At 39.6% G+C, this 21,677-nt stretch overlaps 2 protein-coding genes across 3 annotated transcripts in view; both read right to left on the reverse strand.

Moving 5' to 3' along the window:
* The window catches only part of nrros (negative regulator of reactive oxygen species), a 326,601-nt gene that overhangs the window by 199,052 nt on the left and 105,872 nt on the right, over nt 1-21,677 (reverse strand). The window lies entirely within an intron of this gene.
* Nucleotides 1-21,677, reverse strand: part of vav3 (vav guanine nucleotide exchange factor 3) — a 107,806-nt gene that overhangs the window by 11,431 nt on the left and 74,698 nt on the right. For both annotated transcript variants that reach the window (XM_079576020.1, XM_079576019.1), the window contains exons 16-25: nt 19,105-19,206; nt 18,007-18,098; nt 16,035-16,057; nt 15,187-15,205; nt 11,175-11,305; nt 7,776-7,841; nt 6,360-6,394; nt 6,162-6,278; nt 2,615-2,702; nt 1,211-1,340 (exon numbers count right to left, since the gene is read on the reverse strand). In XM_079576020.1, the coding sequence (XP_079432146.1) occupies nt 1,211-1,340; nt 2,615-2,702; nt 6,162-6,278; nt 6,360-6,394; nt 7,776-7,841; nt 11,175-11,305; nt 15,187-15,205; nt 16,035-16,057; nt 18,007-18,098; nt 19,105-19,206 (803 nt within the window). The remainder of the gene's footprint in view (nt 1-1,210; nt 1,341-2,614; nt 2,703-6,161; nt 6,279-6,359; nt 6,395-7,775; nt 7,842-11,174; nt 11,306-15,186; nt 15,206-16,034; nt 16,058-18,006; nt 18,099-19,104; nt 19,207-21,677) is intronic.

Raw genomic sequence — 21,677 nt, forward strand, 5'->3', positions numbered from 1 at the left:
AAGGTAACTAGTCGCAGCTATTTTCTGATGACGACAGTAAAGCGGGTCATCTTGGGACCAAGAGGTTGCTGGTTTGAATCCCTGACATCGCTGTGTCCTTGGGCAAGGCACTTCACTCATCTTGCCTCTTTATGAATGTAGTCAGACTCTTCACAATGAAAAATACACACAAAAAATATAGACAGATTGACATATTATTACATTATGGGCTGAATTTATTACATTTGTGAACAATTTTCATCTTGACAGACCAATAACGTTATAGCCAGTCAATAACATAATAATTATTACATTATTGGCCAGTAAATTTGTATTACTTTTCTGTCACAACAGTGTTATGAGGTCATTCTTACGTTATTGGTTCCGACATACCTTAAACTTAAATATATATTTCATCACTGTATATAAGTATGCTCTTTTATTAGAAAATTACTAGTGTATTTTATTCAATATCACGGTGTGACGGTTATTGTTATCCCTAAATAGAACATGTGTAAGATGGATAGAATCTAAAATGCTCCTAATGGAACAAAATTAAAAATAATGAATGGTGGTCTCTTTCTTCACACCCCACTGACTAATCAGCCATTGTTTTGGTCATATTTCAGAGATTTGTAGTCTTCACAGCTCAGTTGTTTAGTAATGCTGATTAACTTGTTAAGGCCTCCCTAAAGATTACCCCAGCCCCTCGAAACCTGCATCGATTTGATCTTCAGTAATGGTCGAGGGAGCCCTTTCCAATCTAATAACATGGTTAGTGGATTCTCCAACCAGCCACTGACTGCTCCGTCACAAACAATTAACGTCAGAAAACAAGAGCGGACTATTTTAGCAGCAATTCACTGGGTGGCTCCGCAGCGATTCTCCCATGTGAGTTAAAGCAGTGTTTGATAGAAGGGAAACGGGGAACAAGCAGAGCAAGGAAGCAGAAAAACTGAGGGAAGTAAACTATTGGGAATGGTCAGTAGAGAGAGAACTGAGGATAATGTTAAAAGGAAATGGATTTTTTTTTTTTTTTTACAATATTAATGACAGGATCTTCTGACGTTCCTTTCAGGGCTTGATATTGACTGGCAACAGTTCTAGTTGTGATTAAAAAAAAAGTGTATTGTAAAAAGAAATCCGGTTGTAGAAACTGAACCACTAAAACTACTTCACCAAAAACAATTTATAATTTGGTTGGACGATGTAAGAACAAAAGGTTACTCACTGTTGCTGCCTGTTCGGTTGAGCCGGTGCATTGCCGTATTCTCTGGTTCTCGATAAGGAAACTGCAGAGTTGTGTCCAGACTTCGAAATCCTTCTCTGAGCGAGTGGTGTTTGTAGTATTCGATCAGCTCCTGGAAGACACACAAACATTTAAATACTGATTGCCAGAATACTAGGGCTGTCAATCAATTAATCACGGTTAATTTTTCTGTTATAATTATATTCATTTTTAGTACTTGTCCAACATAAAACACTCAAATTTGAAGCATTTGATTATTGATTGCACATTTCATTGACTAAATATCCACAGTTTCATAATTATGGGAAAAGCCCAACAGCATCTAACCAGGATCTCTTCAGCTTTTTCTTAGTCGCCCAAGGCCTGATAAGACACATTTTAAACACATTTTCTTTTTTGGACAGAACATGCAAACTTTTAAGTTCATAAAGTAAGCATAAGGCCAAAATTAAAATATTTTTTGTTAAAATAGGATCATTAGACAAGCCTTTTTAATGCATAAGTAGCTCTTTGTCGCTTTTGTTTCATAAAAGTACCTCATCGTGTGAAAAGATTGGAGACTCCTGGCTCACAATATGTAGCTGAAGCAAGAGCTGTGTTTTTCAGGTCATGTGTCATGGCTCAGATACAGAAGTGTGTTTGGTCAAAACATATGATGCGATTAATCATGATTAATTTAATAAATCGCAATTAATTGTGTTTTCGATTAATCACGATTAATTTTGATAGCCCTACAAAATACACACAGTTTTACTCCTAATTTCCATCCATTCCTTTCATTTGTGTTTGGGATTGTCAAAATAATACTCAAGTTTTTAGGCATACTTTATTCTCCTCACAAACCTGTGGGGAGTGACGGGTGATCACGGTGCAGCCTGTCCCATCTACAGATATTGAGCTACTGTAGGTTTGGTCAGGGGCGACCCACGGCTGAAGGACTTAGCCTTGTATTTGAACCTCTGTAGCTGGACTGTAAACTAATATGGAGAATGTGGATGCAATGTCCAACTACTCTTTTCATAAATGTACATTATGGCACTTTAATGTTAGTATAAGTTTGAACCTCTTGGTATTTGGCACATAAAATATACAATGCTGTAAAGGAGACATTAAGACACATTGGTATTCTGGCAGTACATTGTAAATGCTGCTATTAGAAATCAGAGATAGAGCATTTCCAGTTTATGGCGTAAATATCCCCCTTCAACCTTTCACCATGCCTTGGACTTATCTATAGCAGTTAGCCCCTGCGGCTAGCGTAAACACTGCTCTAATCACGGTTATTTTTGTACGCACCGCTAAAATAAAATTCAGCTTTTGACACTTCATTAACCCAACGTCGTGACTTATTTATGAATTGCTCAGAAGGCACACTGATAAACTCACCACTATGCTCCTGAATTTCTTGTTTTCCGCGATGTGGAAGCAGCCCTCCTTGGTCAGGATCTTAATGTGCTTCACGTCGTTGTTGTACCTGTGGGGCAGTGAATAAGTTATGAGTGTAATTTCCCCCTTTGATCAGCGCCATCGATTGGTGGCTGCTTCTAATGCGTTCGGTCCCAGAGGTTAGTAGCGTTTGAGTGATGTGTGCACAGAGGGGAAATGGACCTGTATGTAAAAGGCCTATAGGCCACCCACCGCACAAGGGAGTGAAGGAAACACCGGGGCAACGGCTGCACAATGAAATGCCCATTAATGAGCCGCAGAAAGAGGGATGAAACATGTGCCATTTTCAATCCTATTGAACTCTGACCTTTATATTGATGCTTTCTTTTATAGACATGCCAGCTCATTAATAAATACTGTATAACCCAGATCTAGTGGCCAAGGAAGTGTGGCATGCATGATAATCTAAATAAAGAGATTTGAATAATTTAGAAAGTCACACAATATATTGACTTTGTGCTTTTGCAGCACTATGGAGACTTTGTGTAGATAAGATGTAACAAACAAAAATGGATTAAGTTCCAATTACATACCAATGCTACGTTATTGAGGTTGTACTGCATGTACAGGTTTGATTGTAAATAAAAAAATAAAATAAATGACTGCAACATTTACAAACAGCCTCATAAACCGATGTGTGTATCAAATATTTAATTTAATTTAATTTATTTATTTATCAGGACAATGTACAGTTACATTATGCTCGTGAGCAAAGATGCTTGTACCAGACTGTAGCTTTGTTTCAAGCTAATTTCCTTAATATTAAGCTAGGTGAAAATGTCTTAATCCTTACTGCATGTTTATTCCTACAGCAGAAAGCCATAAGAACTTTTCCAACACTTTTTTATGTATCAAAGTCAAAAACATCACGGGTCAAACAAATTATGAAAAGAAAATGGAAAAAGTACTACATAAGTTTGGAGTGAATTCCTATCTGTTCTTCTGTGCAAACAAGATTCCCTATGTCTGTCCCACCTCAGAAGTTCAAAAGACTTTCGAATATACACATATATGTACGTACTAGCAAGATGTTCTCCATACTACCAAAAGTCATATGGAGACCATTCATGTTTAAACCCTTCTTGCTTCTAAGAACTCCCATGTCTGCCGTAGTGCCGCTAACTCTCGCAGTGTTCCCGTCATGCTTCGCTCTGTTTAACTCCGCTCTGTCTGTGGGCTCACGAGCAATTACGCACTGACTGAACCCGAATGGACTTTCTTCAGCGGCGAGGATATGCTAAAGAAGAGGCTCATTGAAGTGAAGTGGGCGGTAAAGCCATTATAATGTGCATTCACACTCAGGACTGTAAAGTGTTCCTGTGAGATCTTCAAGTAATACTTTTAAATGCGCCAGGGTTATTCCAGTGCACGGAGTTTAGACGGAAGCGGCTGGGGCTTAAATATTTATGTGCTACCATCTCAGTTTATCATATACGACACGGATAGAGAAGACACTTTATGTAGCTTTTCATGTGGACAATGAATAGATTGTTCAGGAGTATAGTGTATAATGCATGAGTACAACTCTGCCTTCAAAATTCACAGTGCCTTCAATCTCTGGATGATTCACCACTGTTTAAGGTAATATCTATCTATCTATCTATCTATCTATCTATCTATCTATCTATCTATCTATCTATCTATCTATCTATCTATCTATCTATCTATCTATCTATCTATCTATCTATCTATCTATCTATCTATCTATCTATCTATCTATCTATCTATCTATCTATCTATCTATCTATCTATCTATCTATCTATCTATCTATCTATCTATCTATCTATCTATCTATCTATCTATCTATCCTTCCTTCTCAGTCTGTTTGAATGTATTAATAGGATCAAATAAAAGTATAATTCGTCTGAGAAAGTGTAGTCTTTAAATATCATGTTAAAATGTTAATCAGCCTCCCTGGAATTTACTAATGGCTTCTTCAAACCACTGGTTGAGATGAAACATGGTGAGGCCCTGTTTGTAAGAGACCATTTTATTTAGATTGTTGGTAATTGATTAACCAAGCAATTATTTTTTATGAATAATTTATTGTGAATAAGACTGAATGCCACATCGTTCAAAATACTGGAAGCTGTTCTGACTCTACATTTCATTCAATATCTATCACTGGAAAAGTATTGAAACACTACCCAAGTCTGTTAAAAATACTGGATCTTACATTGTATTTCACAAATGCCATTCTACGTATTTTGGCCACCTGTCTTTCTGTGTATGTTGACTGGATATTCTTATGTAAGTCCACAGTTCCCACATGGAGAGCATGCTGGTAATTGCATCTGGTTTGGTCAGTTAGACACATTTCTGTGGTTAACCAGTGTCTTGACCTCGGAGAAAATCTAAACCGGAGTCTATGTGAGTGTAGAACATGTGGTCAATACTGTGGTCTGGTTATAGAGATGTGATAAGCCACTGAGAGCGTAAGAACATGGAGGAAATAAATAATAAGTGGGCTTTTGGAGTTTAATTGAAGTGTTATGGATATGTTACTGGAGATATTTCCAATGCAAGATAATATGCCATAATTCCGGTATTGTGTAAATGCAACATTTAATACATTGCCACTGCTACACTAACAACTAGCTACCTCTACTATAATTAGTCCTTTAAAAATGTATTTAGTCAAGTGACTTTTGGTAAAAATATTTCTCAAATTACACTTTGTAATGCTAAAAGTAGAGACTGGACTTGATTTAAAAATCTGAGGATGAAAAAGTGTAGATAAATAGTTAAAGTAATTGTATCATTTAGTAAAGTGGCACAGATAGTAGAGCGGGTCGTCTTGTGAGTGGAGGGTTAGTGGTTAAAATCCTGCAGGAGCAAACCTTGCCTTCAGTGTCTGACAATGGTGTATGAATGAGTGAGTGGTTCCTTGTAAAGCGCTTTAAGAGCCTAATGTGGGTAGAAAAAATGTAAAGATCATTGAGTCAATTAAAAACGGTTGATATGGAATACATTTTAGATCTAAAACAATTGCACAAAAGAGTTTGATAACAGTATGATACATTTGTGAAATTGCTGCAGATAGTTGATATAAATGATGTTTTTCACTTCAGACAACTGTATAAAGCAGTTATGTCAACTTAAGAATCCAAATGAACTGACTTGTCTAAAGCAGGTTAACTGAATTAAAGCTCTCATACTGAGTTTAAAGAATCAACAATTACATATCGACTACAATGTAAATTTGTATTGATTTAACGTAAGATTTCTCTGCAGCCTTTTGAATTCATTTTTTAAGTTGAAACAATAGTTTACTTTTTACAGTGCACACGATTCCCATTTATGTGTTCTTAGTTTCTCAACCGTACTATTTCAGCTAAACTCACCCACTTCACAAGCTTTTTTAAAATGTGATTATGACGTGAAGAACATCGCTCGTTAGTTTAATGCCGCATATATTATCAGGTATGATCAATGTGCAGAATCTAATAGCATCTCGCCTTGTGTAGTGTTTCGTGGCAGACTTACTTGATACTGATGGCATACTCGGTGAACTCTTTGCTGCGATGTCGGACCAGGTAAGTGCTGTTGACTCTGTTGATGAGCTCCGCCTCGGCTTGGAACCGCTCCATGGGGCCTGCAAACCTAAAAAACACAACACAAGTCACGAAAAAAGCAAATCACACTATTCATACTGTACTTTTGTAATTTTTACTGTGAGCTTACCAGGGCTGAGTGGAGTAGTCGATAGGCTTTGGTACCTGCAGCAAAGGCAAATCATTGGTTTGGGTGTATTTTCATTAAGTCATCAATTCTACATCTTTTGGCAGTAAAAATTATAGACTTGGCACCAGTTTTACAGTGCTGTATACCTTACTGTATATCTCTGCAGTAAAGATATGCAATGTCTTATCTCTACCACAGCATCGATAAGACCGAACAGCTGAGAAAAGATGATCCAGCATCGGCAGACAAAGTGCTGCTGATATATATGAGATGTTTTTTTTTACTGTAGAGAATACATACAGTACAGAGCAGGTTTAAGTCAGATGAGGTAAGTTTTAGGAAATTTAAAGGCGCATTATGCCATGAGTGGTTAGCATGGCGCCTATACTTTCCATCACTGCGACCTTTAACAGCTCAACAGGATCAATTGTTTTGTAGGGTTGCTGGCCCCGTCAGCAATGAAAACCTACCAGAAACTCTGAAAACGACTGGTCCTGGAGTGTCATAGAGGCCTCTGTGCTGGGAAGTAAAGGTGCAATGCTAAGCACTCATGCAAGCGCTGAGTCACTGAAAGGTCAAATATGCACAAATACCTTTTTTTTTTCACATAAAAAGTTCCATAATGCACCTTTAATGAAAAAGTTAGTAATGAGCCAGGCCTAAAATAAGCAGATTATTGCTTATCAATGTGTTAGTAATTCTGTGGCATTTAGAAAGATACTGGCTGGATTAATTAAAAGAGAAATGACTCATATAAGATCATAAGTCAGTCCACCCCATTGGGCGGCTCCGGCTACAATAGTAGCTTACCACCACCGAGTATGGAGTGAATGAATAATGACTACAGTGTGGCGCTTTCAGAAACTTGGTAACACAGACTTAAAAAGCGCAATACGAGTGTAAGCCATTCTTTGAACGAGGCATGAAGCAGAGTGGCCTGATGTAAGATTGAACTTTGGGGCCCCACACGGGCAAAACAAGCACTATTGATCTAAATATAAGAATTGTGAATCAAATGTGCAATTTGTTTAAAGGTACCATAAGCAACAGCCATGGTCGCTCATGCCCAGAGTGCAGGCACCTCCTCGACTGCTGGCACATGTCTTAGAGGTCCACAAACACAGATAGTTTTGAATTTTTCTTCTTTAAGTTAAAATGCTCTAATGTATTCTTGCACATTGACGCCCAACCTGTAAATTTGAACTTGGCACACTTCTTTTCATATCAAAATAAACATTGGGTTCCTTCTTCTTGCCAGGAACATAACTTTGTGTCCATGCCAGGAAAATCTTACCTAACCTGCTGCCAGTTTTTTCTGTATGTCACGGAATCTTCTTGAGCACACACACACATTGCCACAACAAGCCCTAGTACAAATTTAAGCTCGTACACTAATAGGGAGGAATGCACACTTACACATGGGCAGGGCTTGACAGCATCACTTGGAAAGAAGCCAACCTCTTTTGTCGACAGGATTTTGCCCTGGAACCAGACACAGATAATTGCGTTACGTTCATCTGGCTGACTCCCGTCTCCATAATTCAGAGACAATTAGCTCCCAGTACGCAGCAGTGCGAATTTACAGCTCTGGTTAACCATTGTTGAGATAGCAGCTCTAGCAGCAGGAACAAGAGAGGCAGACAACTTCCTTATGTCTCCCAAGGTAGCAACTTTCTCCGCTCAGTGTCTAAATTTATGAACACGAAATAGACTTCTGAAGTGAGCAGAGTGCGAGGCCTGATGCCATTTTGCTTGTAAAAAAAAAAAAAGACCAAATATTCAAGTCATGCGGGACAAAAACCCCGTCCGTCACTGTGTCCATAGTTGAGAAGAAATCACATTGAGTTTTTAGCATTCGTGCAACATTCAAGTGAAATCTGAAGCCTCTTTGACCGATAGAAGCACTGTCGGATTGAGGGTAAGGGCAGGCAGTGAACATTTGCTTTCTGTGTCTGTATCATAGCGCTTTGGGCAGAGCTTGGTTAACGCTTTGAGCAAATACCTTTCAAACACTATCAGTCCAGTTTTTCTCTAGTCACAAAAAAGATAAAGGCCCAGGCACACATTGCTTGCAAATATGAAATCTTTTTTGTCCGTTTGTAACAATTCACAGTTACTGAATGTTGTTCTAAAAGTCACCTATGGTTAAGTGTTGGAAATGTGCAGTTTTGCTATGACACCACCTGAACTGAGTGTGGCTTTTTACCCAAATCTAAAAGTTAAAACTATATTATAGGGTTTGGGAATGTGATGTCATATTGCTAAGCATTATGAGATTAGCATAGAGTTATTGTTCATATAAAACACTTGGACACCACAGTGAGTTAGATGTATTTACCAGCAGTAACTCAGCAGCTAACGGAGTTGTTCCATGGCTTTTTTTCTCCACTTTTTATACTGTTTTTTAGCCAATGTTATTCCATGGAAATGTATTGTATGTAACAGCTGCAAAGATGGCGGATCTCCATGATAACTGTGGAATTTCCCGAACTCCATAGGCCAGTGTAAAGCCTCATTTGAAAGCTTAAAAGCTTCAAAACTGATTGTGACTTTTTTTGGTCATGTTTTCGTTGTGTTTTTGTCATGTTTTTTAAAATAAAAATGTGTTGTGTTTTTGTCACTTTTTTGTAGCTTTTTCATCACTTTTTAGTCGTATTTTTTGTTGTTTGTTTATTTATTGTGTTGTTGTTTCCCGGTACATTTTTTGTTGAGGGTTAAGAGGTTAAAATGCACCTGGTTTGTCCAATAATGATTGCTATGTCCATATATAACAAAGGAACAGTTGCTATTATTCCTTTGAATCTTATGTTATTGGACATTGAACTTCTAAGCTAAATCACATTGAAAGTCTGTGACCAATCTGTGAGTTATTATTATATGAATAGTTGTGAAATTTCACTCATACGTGTTTTTTTGTAAGGCTGTGTAGTAAAAATGAGCCCTCAAACTAAATAGCATAGTTACAGTGTGAGCGTTTTTGTGCACGGACACAACCTCTGAGGACTATCTTCCCAAGAGTGTGCCTGAAGTGATATGTCTGGACGGCGGCTCCTCTGAAGTCACTGCCATCTCCTCTTCCTCCTCGGGACTCGTGTCTGCTCTCTCTGGACGTCCCGCCCCGCTGCCTCTTTCTGCCTTCCTTGCTAAGGGTGTGATAATGGTTATGGCCTCTCTCATTGACAGAGTAAACAGATGCTCGCTGCAGAATGAAATGAAATTACAGCCATCGATTGGATTTGTCACGCTTCCCCCCGAACAGAAACGATTACGCTCGGCCGCCTCTAAAGGTGATGGATATTGAATGTTTACTGGATGTGCTGTCTGCTCGAGCGGGGCTGATACAAAGGGGTTAATTGCATCGTTTTAATATCTCAAGCCTTGTTTATCCACATCATATCATTTATGTAGTTTTTGGGTTATATTATTGAAACTTTTTTTTTTTAATGCTCCACAGTCTGTTCTTTGCTATGGCATGTGGGCTACTTGACTATATAATTGGGTTCATAAATATTCCTGTTAGAAGCAGGTGAGTATAAGTTTGAAAAGAATAAGTTTCTCAGGTAGAAGTAAAAGCAGTCCTTCAAATAGAAAAGTAGTAGTAGTGAAAATAGAACTTGAGAAATTAGTATATGTAGGCATCAACAACATAAAATAAAGTAAAGTAAAGAAACACAAAACTTGAATCATTGTTTCTAATGTCAACACAATATTTCACTCAAGTCTTTCAGACTTTTTTTTTTTAATGTATGCATACAAAGGGGATAAATATTTGTGTGCATGAGTGTCGGTATGTGTGTTATCTGTGTTATGTTGGCTGGGACTAGGGTTGGGTAAAAGCAGTTTGATTTGAACTTGTAAAGCAGTTTGTGTTGCATTTTTAGAATGAAAAGTGCCCTATAATTAAAGTATATGTAATGAAAACTACTGTTAGAAGCAAAAAGTTACTATGGGAAATGTAGTTGAGTAAATGTAACTCAAGAAGAAGAAGAAGAAGAAGAAGAAGAAGAAGAAGAAGAAGAAGAAGAAGAAGAAGAAGAAGAAGAAGAAGAAGAAGAAGAAGAAGTACAAGAAGAAGTACAAGAAGAACAAGAACAAGAAGAAGAAGAGAAAAAGGAGAAGAGAAAAAGAAGGAGAAGAGAAAAAGAAGAAGAGAAAAAGGAGAAGAGAAAAAGGAGAAGAGAAAAAGAAAGAGAAAAGAAAAAGGAGAAGAGAAAAAGGAGAAGAGAAAAAGAAAGAGAAAAGAAAAAGGAGAAAAGAAAGAGAAGAGAAGAAAAAGAAGAAAAAGAAGAAAAAATGTATTTATATAGCTCATGGTTAACTCCAAATAGTAATATTTAAATATAGGTGCAGAGAAAGATAGAAAATAACTTTTAGAAGTCTTACCCACTGACCGCCTCCTTTAAATACAGTATTGTGGTCCATTTGTGTCATAAACACTGGTTAAGACACAATCTGTCCCTCTCATGTTTATATGGCATAGCCACTTTCTCTATTTCTTGTAATTCCAGCATGATTTGTGTTTGTGATTTTGTCACTTAAAGTCATGTGACTTTAATAATCAACCAAAAACGCTTGCGTGAGGTCGACTTCTGCAGAAGGAAGTAACAAGTCTGATTTCAATTTATATGGTAGCTTGTTTCCTTGAAGACTGAAGATTTTCCATTGCCAGTCACACGCCTAATAATAGCTGCTTTAGACACTCGGTTAACAAAGGATTTATTTAACAGTCTGAATCCAAAAATAGGGCAAATTAACTGTGACATGCAAACAGCAATGTAGATGAATTGAGGAATTTGTTTTCCCCCAAAATCTCACCTGCCACCATGGACTGTGTAGATCTGCACATATTAGTTCAATGATGTCTCCGGTTTGTATGTTCAGGGCTGGACCAGAAGCGGGACACGGGACGCCGAAGTAGTTCCTGACAACGAGCATCTTGGGCAAACCTAGAGGTAACAACAAAATTACAATTAAGCTCAGCACAACATCTTTCAGACCTTTAAATGTGCAGCGACATGTCTCTCTAACGTCTTTACAACTGTTCCAAACGTTTCTATTTATCCAAAGTGGGGCTGGCATGAACTAAAAAAAAAAAAAAAGTTACATTTCTTTACTATTGTCCAGCACTGAACATAAACACACCTGTTGCCAGTAAATCTAGTGCACTCTCTTTATCTGACTGCAGATAACAAATCAGTCTAGTGCAAAAGTAAGATACTGTACAAGATAAGCTGAATTTAGCTGATGGATTTCTCTAAATGGCTATTTCTAGTGTATTGTAGTGCCATGTCTCCCTTTCTCTGCATACTTGCGACCCACATATAAGTCTTTAATTGCAATATCAATGCATTTATATTTGTATTGCAAAACAGAACGTTAACAGGCCTCGTATCAGGAAATCTAGTGGCATGTATTGTTTTATCACTTAAATATAGAAAAGAAGGTCTGTCTGGTGCACAAATGCGATATACGATAAGGCTCACAGCATTGGGGTGCAAAACAAGGCTAAATCAGGATTCAAGTGTCTCATGGGTCAGCTAAAGCCTACACCAGCAAGTGCATTAGCATTTAGTCTTATCTACCTGCACCCAGCCTCCTCCCTTTTGCTGCTATCTAACACACACATACCTGTCGCTCGGGTGTTAACCAGTGCCAGGGGCAATCGTAAAAAAAATACTGGTTGGTTCCCTCTGTCATATATTGTTTTGGGGTTGACTTGACGGTACATTTTTAACAAGCTCGTTTTGTTTTCCCCTTACATTGCAAAAATGATGCCTCAGCCTCCCTGAACCGCTCTTTCACCTTTTGCTCCCAATAATTCCAGGCTTTGTTATTGTCAAAAGGAACAACCCGGTCATTCAGTGAATTCAAGCTGCAATACGCTGACCTCATTCCTTGGCTACGTAATGTTGTCTGGAGCTGAGCAACTGCAGCAACTTTTTTCTTCTTCTTTTTTTAAGTATGATTCGGCAGCAAGCATGGACAAACTTCAGTGTTAAGAAAAAAAACAAAAAAAACTCCCCGCAACATTTCATTCCTAATACGTTTAGTAAACACGGACAAACGCCGCGGTCTCTATCTCGCATTTACAATACAATGAAACGTATACGCGTATCTTTCTCTATGCAGCGGCGGCAAAAGAAATGCATTCAATTCCGAGTGTGAAGAAAAGGATAAGGCTAAAGGCGAATAATGGGAAAGTCAACATTGTATTGAAAGCTAATACATCTCTATCCGCCTTTTGCCGCTGCTTCTTTTTTCCACTGCGCTGGCTGAGACATGTGCGAGCTCGCCTCAGTATGACTTCAGAAGACACCGGGGCCATGGAGAATTGCGACTCGGGGGCACGTATTGCATTCCAATCCGCGGCAAGGACAAGCAATGTGTGTGTTAGCCCGGGCGCCTTTGAAAAACAGACACAAAACAACTATGGAATATTATGAAATGCCACGGGCCGGGGCCAATCAAACGCCTATTGATTTTAATGCGTCTTGAGTCAGAAATGATTTTCCGAGCCGTAATGGACGGAGGCGTGGAGAAATAGCTGTAGAAGGCAGCTTTATGAGAGATTAAAGGGCTTCAGTGCAGTTTAGACACACGGCTGGAGAGGATGCAGCGCGTTGAGCATATTCACTGAGAATATAAGGGGGGGGGGGGGCAACACGGGTGAGGTAAACATGACAAAGCCAAGAATGCAGTATGTGCCTTCTCCTGCCATACCCACATTAATAATCAACAATCTATTTGAATTTGAACAAAGACTACATCTTTCAGTTTTGCCTCTGAGGCATCTGTAACAGCCAGGCATGGATGTGTGGATGTCCTTGAGTCATTTATACTGGCTTTGGACGGACACAATGCGGGCACACTCGCTTGTGACTCATTTGGGTCGTGGGCTAAAATTCATCACCCACGGGATAAGGTCGCGGGCTGCGTATGTAAAGGACTGTGGCCTAATAAATAACAGAGGCTTACATGTATTGCACTTTATCAGCCAGTGTCACACGTTTCTCAATGTGCTACATATAGTTATCATCCGTTTACTCCACACTCGATGGCGCTAAATTACTAGCTACAGCCGTCCTGGGGCAGACTGACCATTTACCATGTGGCCATAATATACTGTTTATATCCAGATCTCTTATTATGTCAGTGCCCTCTGCTGGACACGTGTGGAATTCTTTCCTTTTTTTAATTCAAGCTGCCCCCTAGTGGCTGCAATGAGCATTCATAACTCCACACAGGAATGGGCTCGAGACCATAGACTGTATATATAAATGGACAGCTTCTGCTCACTCCTCCCCGTTTACCATAATGACTACGGTCGAGGGGGAAATCATGGCGGATTTACAGACTCCCCCTCCCCAGCTCTGACGAAGCATGTTCCTAAAAAGGGCATACGGGCAGTATCTTCACTGTAGACTCGGCCCTTGCGTGACATGTAGCTCGCGCTGCTCCAATGCTAACAGTCCGACCCTCATTAAGTACGAGATTTCTAAAATGTTTTTCTTAAATTGTGACTAACCCAGCGTTATCTCAGGAGGAATATCTAGTCTAGTGTTGAAAAAATTAAAACCAGGCGTTAAAGTTGTTTTTAAGGTGTCTAAACTCCTATGCTTTTCAATGGGGCACTAGCGGCGATATGGAGGTACTACAGCAATGGCGGCCCCCAGTGTCGTGGGCATAAAGCAGAGCAGCCAGCGGCCATTGCTTGAGACTTACTTTTACTAGGGGCTGGATTAAATTATCTCAGGGGCCGGAGCTGGCCCGCAGGCCTTGTGTTTGACACATGTGGTTTAGATTGATGGAAGAAGGTGTTTGCAAAAGCCTAATCATGCAACATCAAAATATGTGGAGTAGAAGCTAATAGGAATAAATGTTCAATATCCATATAAATATACAATTCCCTCATTACAGTGATTCCACACCTTTAAACAGAGAAACATAATTCTGATTTTGATTCAACATTTTTGGTATTTTTATTTTCATTTTTTCCCCAACATGAATGACTAAAACTAGCTATCTTGAATTCATGTCAGTAATCTATAGCAAAAGTTGAACTAATAAATAATACAATCCTTCAATCAGGCAGAGGCAACATCAGGTCTGGGGGCCAAATCCGGCCCTCCAACACAAATCCTGTGGCCCCCAAGATGATATTGAGAAATATTATTATGCAAATAAGAGACTAAATACCTGTTAGTACTCTAAAAAATAAATGCAGGAAATACAGTCAGAATGATTTCACCTTCCTGTCAGAACATCCCACTTGATCATACATCATGTAAACATTTGTAGAAAATGTTTGTGTTTTTTTTTACTTTGGTGATGTTTGGCCCTTGGTGTTTTGCCATCCATGACGCAAACTTTCCTACCTATGCCCTAAATAATACAAATTAAAAAGAAAGAAATCCTTTTAGCGGCCTCATCTTAAATTTGCACTGACAATGATGGCTAACAGTAAACACGCCATAGTGCTGTAATATTGTGGCAGGGAAGTGATTTCTTGATGCGCTATTTGTAAAAAGTAAATTTTTCCTAAAACATCACTAAAGCCGTGTCCAGACCCACCAGCTGAAAACCCTGCTTTCAACACTACACTCTGTTCCTTTGACATTATTTATGAATCCCTGCAGCAGTGTTGCAATCTGGTCTTTCCTGTCCCGCTCTGCAAAGTTACCTTACAGGGAAAAAAGTAGCAAAGTCTGGATTCTTAGACTACGCTAAGACTAGCTTCAGTGCATGACAGCAGTTAGAAGTTTGAGAAGTACCATTGCTGCACATAAACAAAGACTAAACGGCGTGTGGAGGGAGCTGTGTCTCTTACCTGCGTCTCGATCCTTGTTCTGGAAAGAAAGTAAGAAAGGAGGAGAGAAAAAAAAGTTACACAGAGTCAAACACAATGGCAACACAATGAACAACTTTTCCCTCAGGTGATCACAAGGCTGTTTGACAATCATTTACTACAAAGAAAATAGAGAATGGACCGAGACAATAGCAGTTTTATGAGGGTCAGTGCTTTGAAATGTAGAAAGGTAAAGCACAGAGTATTCACTGAAAGGTTTCACTGGCCTGGCTCAAATTCTGGCTGTAGTAGCAAATCCAGAACAGATTTCCTACACATCTCACAACATTGCTTAAAGTTGGATTTCTGCTCCATGTAAAGGCTTGTAAAATAAAACTGAACTTCAATTTATGCAAGTTTTTTTCTTCCAAATGCATAATTTAAGTAGCAGTGTAGTGATGCAAAGTGCTGGAGGTTTTCTAACTCTTTCCTCTCGCAACAAACTGCGAAACTATTTAGCTTGCAGTGTTTGACAGCAGGAATAAAAAGTGATGTCATTCTGTGCTAATCCGCCGATGATGCATGGAAACACAATCTGCAAAGTGAAGTTTCAATCAATGATCAATGTCCTGCGCTGTCTCGTGTTTGGATCTGCCTTGTCTACAGATATTTGGAGTAACGTAGCACAGAGCACATGATGGATGGCTACAGCTTGCAAGAGACGCTGCTGCTTCTGGCAACACGTCGGGCTCGCAGTCAATTGGCTCTCTCCCCCCCCCACACACACCCCCCCACACCCCTTTGCAAATGGCTGTGGGAGAGAGCCGTCTTCAAAGTGCAGCGAATCTTTCGAGAAGAGGCTGAACAACACAGCGGCGGCGGCGGCTCACCTGAGGTCTGATGGAGCCGGGATCTGAAAGAAGTTTGAGAACAGGCATGGTGAGTGACGGCTTGGCGCTGGGTACGCGGCAACACTTGCACGGCGCGCTCGCTACAAGGCAACAGTCCCTCATTAGTGCGGAGGAGGCGCAAACGCTTGTGTCTGACCGCGGCACGGGGCAGTTTGTTTTGCTGCCACTACCTGACAGGCGGGATAGAGCAGGTAACGAGGCGAGCGGGCGGGCGGGGGTGCAACTGTGCTCTGTGCTCCAATGGTTTCTCTCATTGGCTCCCAGGGGAACAGGTTACACCCACTGTACCTGCACCGACACACGCTCAAATGCCTGCACGCAAGTGTATGCTGCTCTTTCTGCAGGGCCGCTGTTGCTCAAGTGAACTCTAGCCTGTTACGCAAACAGCAGCTGATAACAGAGACAAGTGCAGGTAAACAATGGCTTATCACAAACCCGTGCAAACATGCGATGCCTGCTCTGCTACACGTCAACAAGAAGATCTGCTCAGGCTTTGAAACACAAGCTAAAGTCTGGAGGAAACTGTGTGAGTGCTATAACGTGCCAAAAGACAGTTTGTTGTATATAAAGTAAATGATATAATAAGCATCATTGGCTTTTAAGTACAGCAGTCCTCTTTTGTTTGTTTGTTTTCCATGTTCATTTGCACAGACATTTTATACTACCTACTGTATGTTTCCCATTTTAGAATTAGTTTCGCAACTCCAACTTTCAACCTGTGTTTCTGCATGAATGTTGAAGTCTTCCACCCGCCTCTTTGCTTATGCACGGGTTGATTTCACAAACGCACATGCTGTTCATGCCGTCATGTCGCGTCTGTGTTTTGAAGGCCCTGCTCTCATGCGTTCCCCTCAAGCCTCGGCTGTCACGGCTCCACTCCAGCGGCTGACTGACAGACACACAACAGGGGCGCACTCAAAAATGTCACATAAAAAAAAACAAAAAAAAAACTCCTGGGCGCAAAAGGAGTTTCAAACTTTGGGGGACGCGGCGCGCAGGCCTTCTCTGACATTGCCTTTAAGTGGCTGTGTTTTGAAAAGTGTCCAGGGATGGCTTTTTGGTGGATCTCAGCGATTGAATTGATGAGTAACCTTGAGGGGTAGAAATAAGGGCATGTTGGAGACTTATAGTAGATGTTTAAAACCAAACTTTTTAAATGTCACAGCACTGTCCTTTAAAAAGTAGTCCCAAAAATAAAGTGGCTTTTCCTGATGAACTTGATAAACTAAGCTGTGTAACACTCATGGTCACCTCTAGACCAGTCCTGCTCATTTTACTTTTACTCTTTTAAGACCATTATCAGGCAGAAATAATATGTTATGTGCCCCTAGAGGCCATAAACGCCACTGCAGGTGTCGTAGCATGTTACGGTTTCTTACTCCTGAATTGTCCGTGAGAGTAAATACTACGCTGACAAAAAAGACAAAGGGAGAGAGGGATATTGTACATCCAATTACACAATGGAGATGATTTTTTCCACTCAAACTTGGCTGTAAATACTGTTTAAGTGGCGCTAGCCTGCAGTTAGCTTTGCCCGTTAGCCTGTTAGCTTCTTCGTGATTCCATTAGTGTGTATTGGTGACTCCAACCCAGTGCAGGGAAAGTTGCAATTGTGTGGTTTTCTGGCCAGAGACACCAGGGGGAGATGAAAGACCCCCCAATCATCCCATTAACACTTGAACTTCCCCCAGAGGGACTATGAAAAGGATTTAATAAGGTAAGCATGTTACTTAGTACTGCTTTAAAGTTGATTGGTTAGTTTTTCGGTAACAGGTTGTGAGAAGAGCAAAGCGTTTCAAGCTCAAAAAAAGTCAGCGCCTGAGAATACTGTGTAACGCAAACATGCTTGAATGCAACAAGACAGACAAGTTTTTATGGGGGAACCTACTAGAGCATATTGTTTAATGCATCCACTATAATGATGTTGTTAACGGTTGATAGGTGGTGTTACCTGTTTTTCCGCAGGATCCAAAGCGGCCTAGGCATTCCTTATGTGCACCCAGTCCACACTTTTGGCATTGGTAACCCTGGTTGAAGATTCCCCTAAAACATGAAAAGCATCACCATGAACAATAGGACTGCAAGCTTATCCGTAAGTCCACACTATGTCATGACAAAACAGTAGAGCTGGTCACACTATGCATTGGTTTTACAGCAGATAATCTTCCTCTTCAAAACTTCCACATTTGTTTGACTTGGTAATGCCATTTGGAGTAAGGCCTAAACTAATTAACTCACTCCTCATCACTGTTTTCTTTTGTTCTACATTTTCATCAAGCTTAAGAAAATGCATACAGTGCATAATATGTATTCCAGCAGCAGTCAGTAGGTCAACAATAACAAGCTGTAAACACGTTGTGCCAGGATTACTCGCCCATAAAAGTATAAAAATATAAAACCTTATCTAAAGACCAATTACACAATATGAGGACATTTTGTACAACAAACACGCCCCAGGGCCAGTCCATATTACGGTATACACTTTGTCCATATTGGTTTCCAGAATTGCCATCTTCCTCATCTAATATGCTGATTAAGTTGCCTCGCATTTAAATGGGTCAGAGAGAGAGTCTAAGTTATTATAAAGACTTGTGGTTTATAAACAATATCTGAACACTTCATACGCACTTTGTCAAAGCACTTGACATAGTTAGCTTCACTTGACATGAGAGCCACTTCTGATTATGGACTGATTACAAGTGTTCTATTGCTGGTTCTTCTTATCTCATTCTTTTAATTGCAAATTAAAGATCAATCAATATTTCATCTAAACTAAGGCTAGCTGCTCTTAGCCCGCTCCGTCGGCTAGACTTGCGCATGCATTTCATCTTCTGAAGGTGAATTCACGCTGCAATAATCGTCTCCTTGAAGAGGAGCAGAGTGTGACAGACTCCAATGCTCCTCTGGGCGACCAAATCCATTCACAAAACTGAAAAGGAGCTCAGTCACGTGTGCACAGGGCAAGGCTGAGGTACAGTGGAGAGGAAAGAGTGCAGCCTTTTCAAAATGTTTAATAATGGACTCTTTTTTTTTTTTGAGAAGTTCTTACCGCAGCAGCATGTGGCAGGAGTTGCACGAGGTGATCCGATCAAAGGTGTGCATGCGGAAATCGTGGTGGTTACTGGTGCCGTTTTCAGGACGAATGTTGGATCTATGGGGTAAATAAATGAACGTTATGGCACAATGATAATAGAAAGCTACAAATGGTTTACAGCATGTCAGTAATCTAAAGCAAAGGTTTCAAAGGCACAGTTGTAGTTTGTATTTTTCCATTTTACCTGCCGTGTCTTGCCTTAATTCATTTATGAGCAAATAAAAAGAAAATGAGTTGGCAACCTTCATAATGCATTATCGTCGTATTTGTATCTCGATGAGCTTCAAAGCAACGTCCATTTCAAAAGCTGGGTATATGTATATATATATTTTTGTAATCAGTGCCAACAAATATTTATTCTTCAGAAACATTTTTCACAGATACAGTTCTTTGAAGTGTGAAGGAAAGAGGTGCAAGTCGACCAGCAAGGTCTGCTTCAAGTGAACGCTCAAGTGTGCTCGGGCCCAGGGGACTCGGCTGTAGGTGTGCACGTGGGAGTGTGCACGTGGGAGTGTGCACGTGCAGGCTTTAGAAATGATGTGTGAGTATGTCTGCACTCACTGTAAATATGTACTTGACCCCTGGTGTTTAAATAAAAAAAAGAAACAGCGATTGTGTGTGAAAGGAGACGATGATTATTCTAGAAATATTCAGATCAAAACACACTGGCAATACATGCAGATGATAAATGCAATAAAGGTCGACAAGACAATTCCTAATCAGCTCTCCAAATTACAGTATGCTACGTTTTGTGTGTACATTTGACAGTTGAATGACAAAGTGACTAAGAAGTCCAACATAACCACTTAATATGAAGAATAGACGTAGGTGAGTGCATCAAACAAGTCCATTATTTATGTTTAGATCAAATGTCGTCCGCAGGTGCTCATCAAGGATGAGGCCAGAAAAATTAATCAAAAGCAGTGACGAGTGACTTACTATGTGTACCTTGATATTTGTTGTCACAACTTATTGCCCTTATGAAGAGACGTGTACGTGTCCAAAAGTGTAGGCTATCCATGTTAATAAAGGACTTTTAATGTTTTTGTACACAGTGTGCCTCGGATGCCCTTTTATGACGAACGAAAATTACAAGGTACACATAACAAGTCACTCTTCCCTGCTTTCGATAACTACTTAATATATTCTATTGAACTTGACAAAGGATGAAAAAAAAAAACTTTTAAGCAAGATCCGGATAATCTCATCAGGAACCCACGAATACATACTTCAAATCCCTTTATGTGAGCTATACTATGTGTATTTTACATTTATATTTAAAAATGGCCTTAACTTTATTCCAAAATGCTAAAAACTATGAGGTTATGTCAACTTTCTTTACTAAAAATATCCAGAATCGCACTTGAAAACGGCAGTGCAGCAGCTCCTCTGTTTCCTTTCTGCTCGAGGCCCTACATCCTTCCATTGTTCAACACTCACTTTCCTCAGCTCTTCTTTGATGAATAAAGCATTTCTAATTACACTGAAGGACTTCTGTATTTCATGCTTTAAAACATGGGAAATTAAAATGCCGGACCCCTGTTGAGGATGAAACGGGCCCGGGAACGCGGCGCTCGTGACTTGGTCTGGTTTGTGAAGTGTCTTTTTTTCTCTGAAGCGCTTTCGTCTGACACACTTTAACAACAACAGTGTGAGCAGGTTAAATAATAGTTTGTTTGGAGTGTGTCAGCCGTCACTTCTGGCACCAGTTTGGCTCAAGACTGTGTTGACAGAGCGGGAATGTTTCGACATAGACACTTAAGAGCTTATTTAGGGCAGCAACGTAACAAAGGGCGCCATTATTGAGCAGAACAGCGCAGCTTTGTGAAGAGACAATACGGTAAAATGTAAAATTAAGGCTGACATTGTGAAAGGAATTGTTACAACTATTCACAATGACTGCAATCATGTAAGGTGTATGAAGTCCTCTGCAGATAAATGTCTTATTATGTACAAAGCCTTACTGTATAACCTTTTAGTTTAGCCCTCTCTGAACACACTCAGAAATGCAGGAGAGGCTTGTATTAGTGTGGCTGCTCATATTTCAGTCTTCTCTGTTAATCATGTAGATGTGTTTAAAATGTGCACTGGAAGCTTCACCTCTTAACCCCCACTTGAACCGAGCACATTTTCTCCAGTTTGGCTTTACCCAAATCTAAAAGCTTCTTGAAAAAACAAGGATGAAAATGCGACAAAAAGTGACAAAAAAAGGGGATAAATAAGTGAAAAAAAGGGATTAAAAAAGTGACAAAAAGCGTCAAAAACGTGATGAAAAAGAGACAAAAAAGTGAAAAAAGCTACAATTTATAATAAAAAGTGATGAAAAAAGCAACAAAATATTGACAAAAAAGTTATAAAAAAGTGAAAAAAATATGACAAAAAAGCTATTAAAAAATGAAGAAATAGTGAGAAAAATGTGAGAACAATGGGACAAAAAAGTGATGAAAAAGCGACAAACTATTGACAAAAATGTGATTAAAAAGTGATTAAAAAGTGAGAAAAATGTGATAAAAAAAAGTGATGAAAAA

This window comes from Gobius niger (genome assembly GCF_951799975.1).
Source record: "Gobius niger genome assembly, chromosome: 18".
Taxonomy (NCBI): Eukaryota; Metazoa; Chordata; class Actinopteri; order Gobiiformes; family Gobiidae; genus Gobius; species Gobius niger.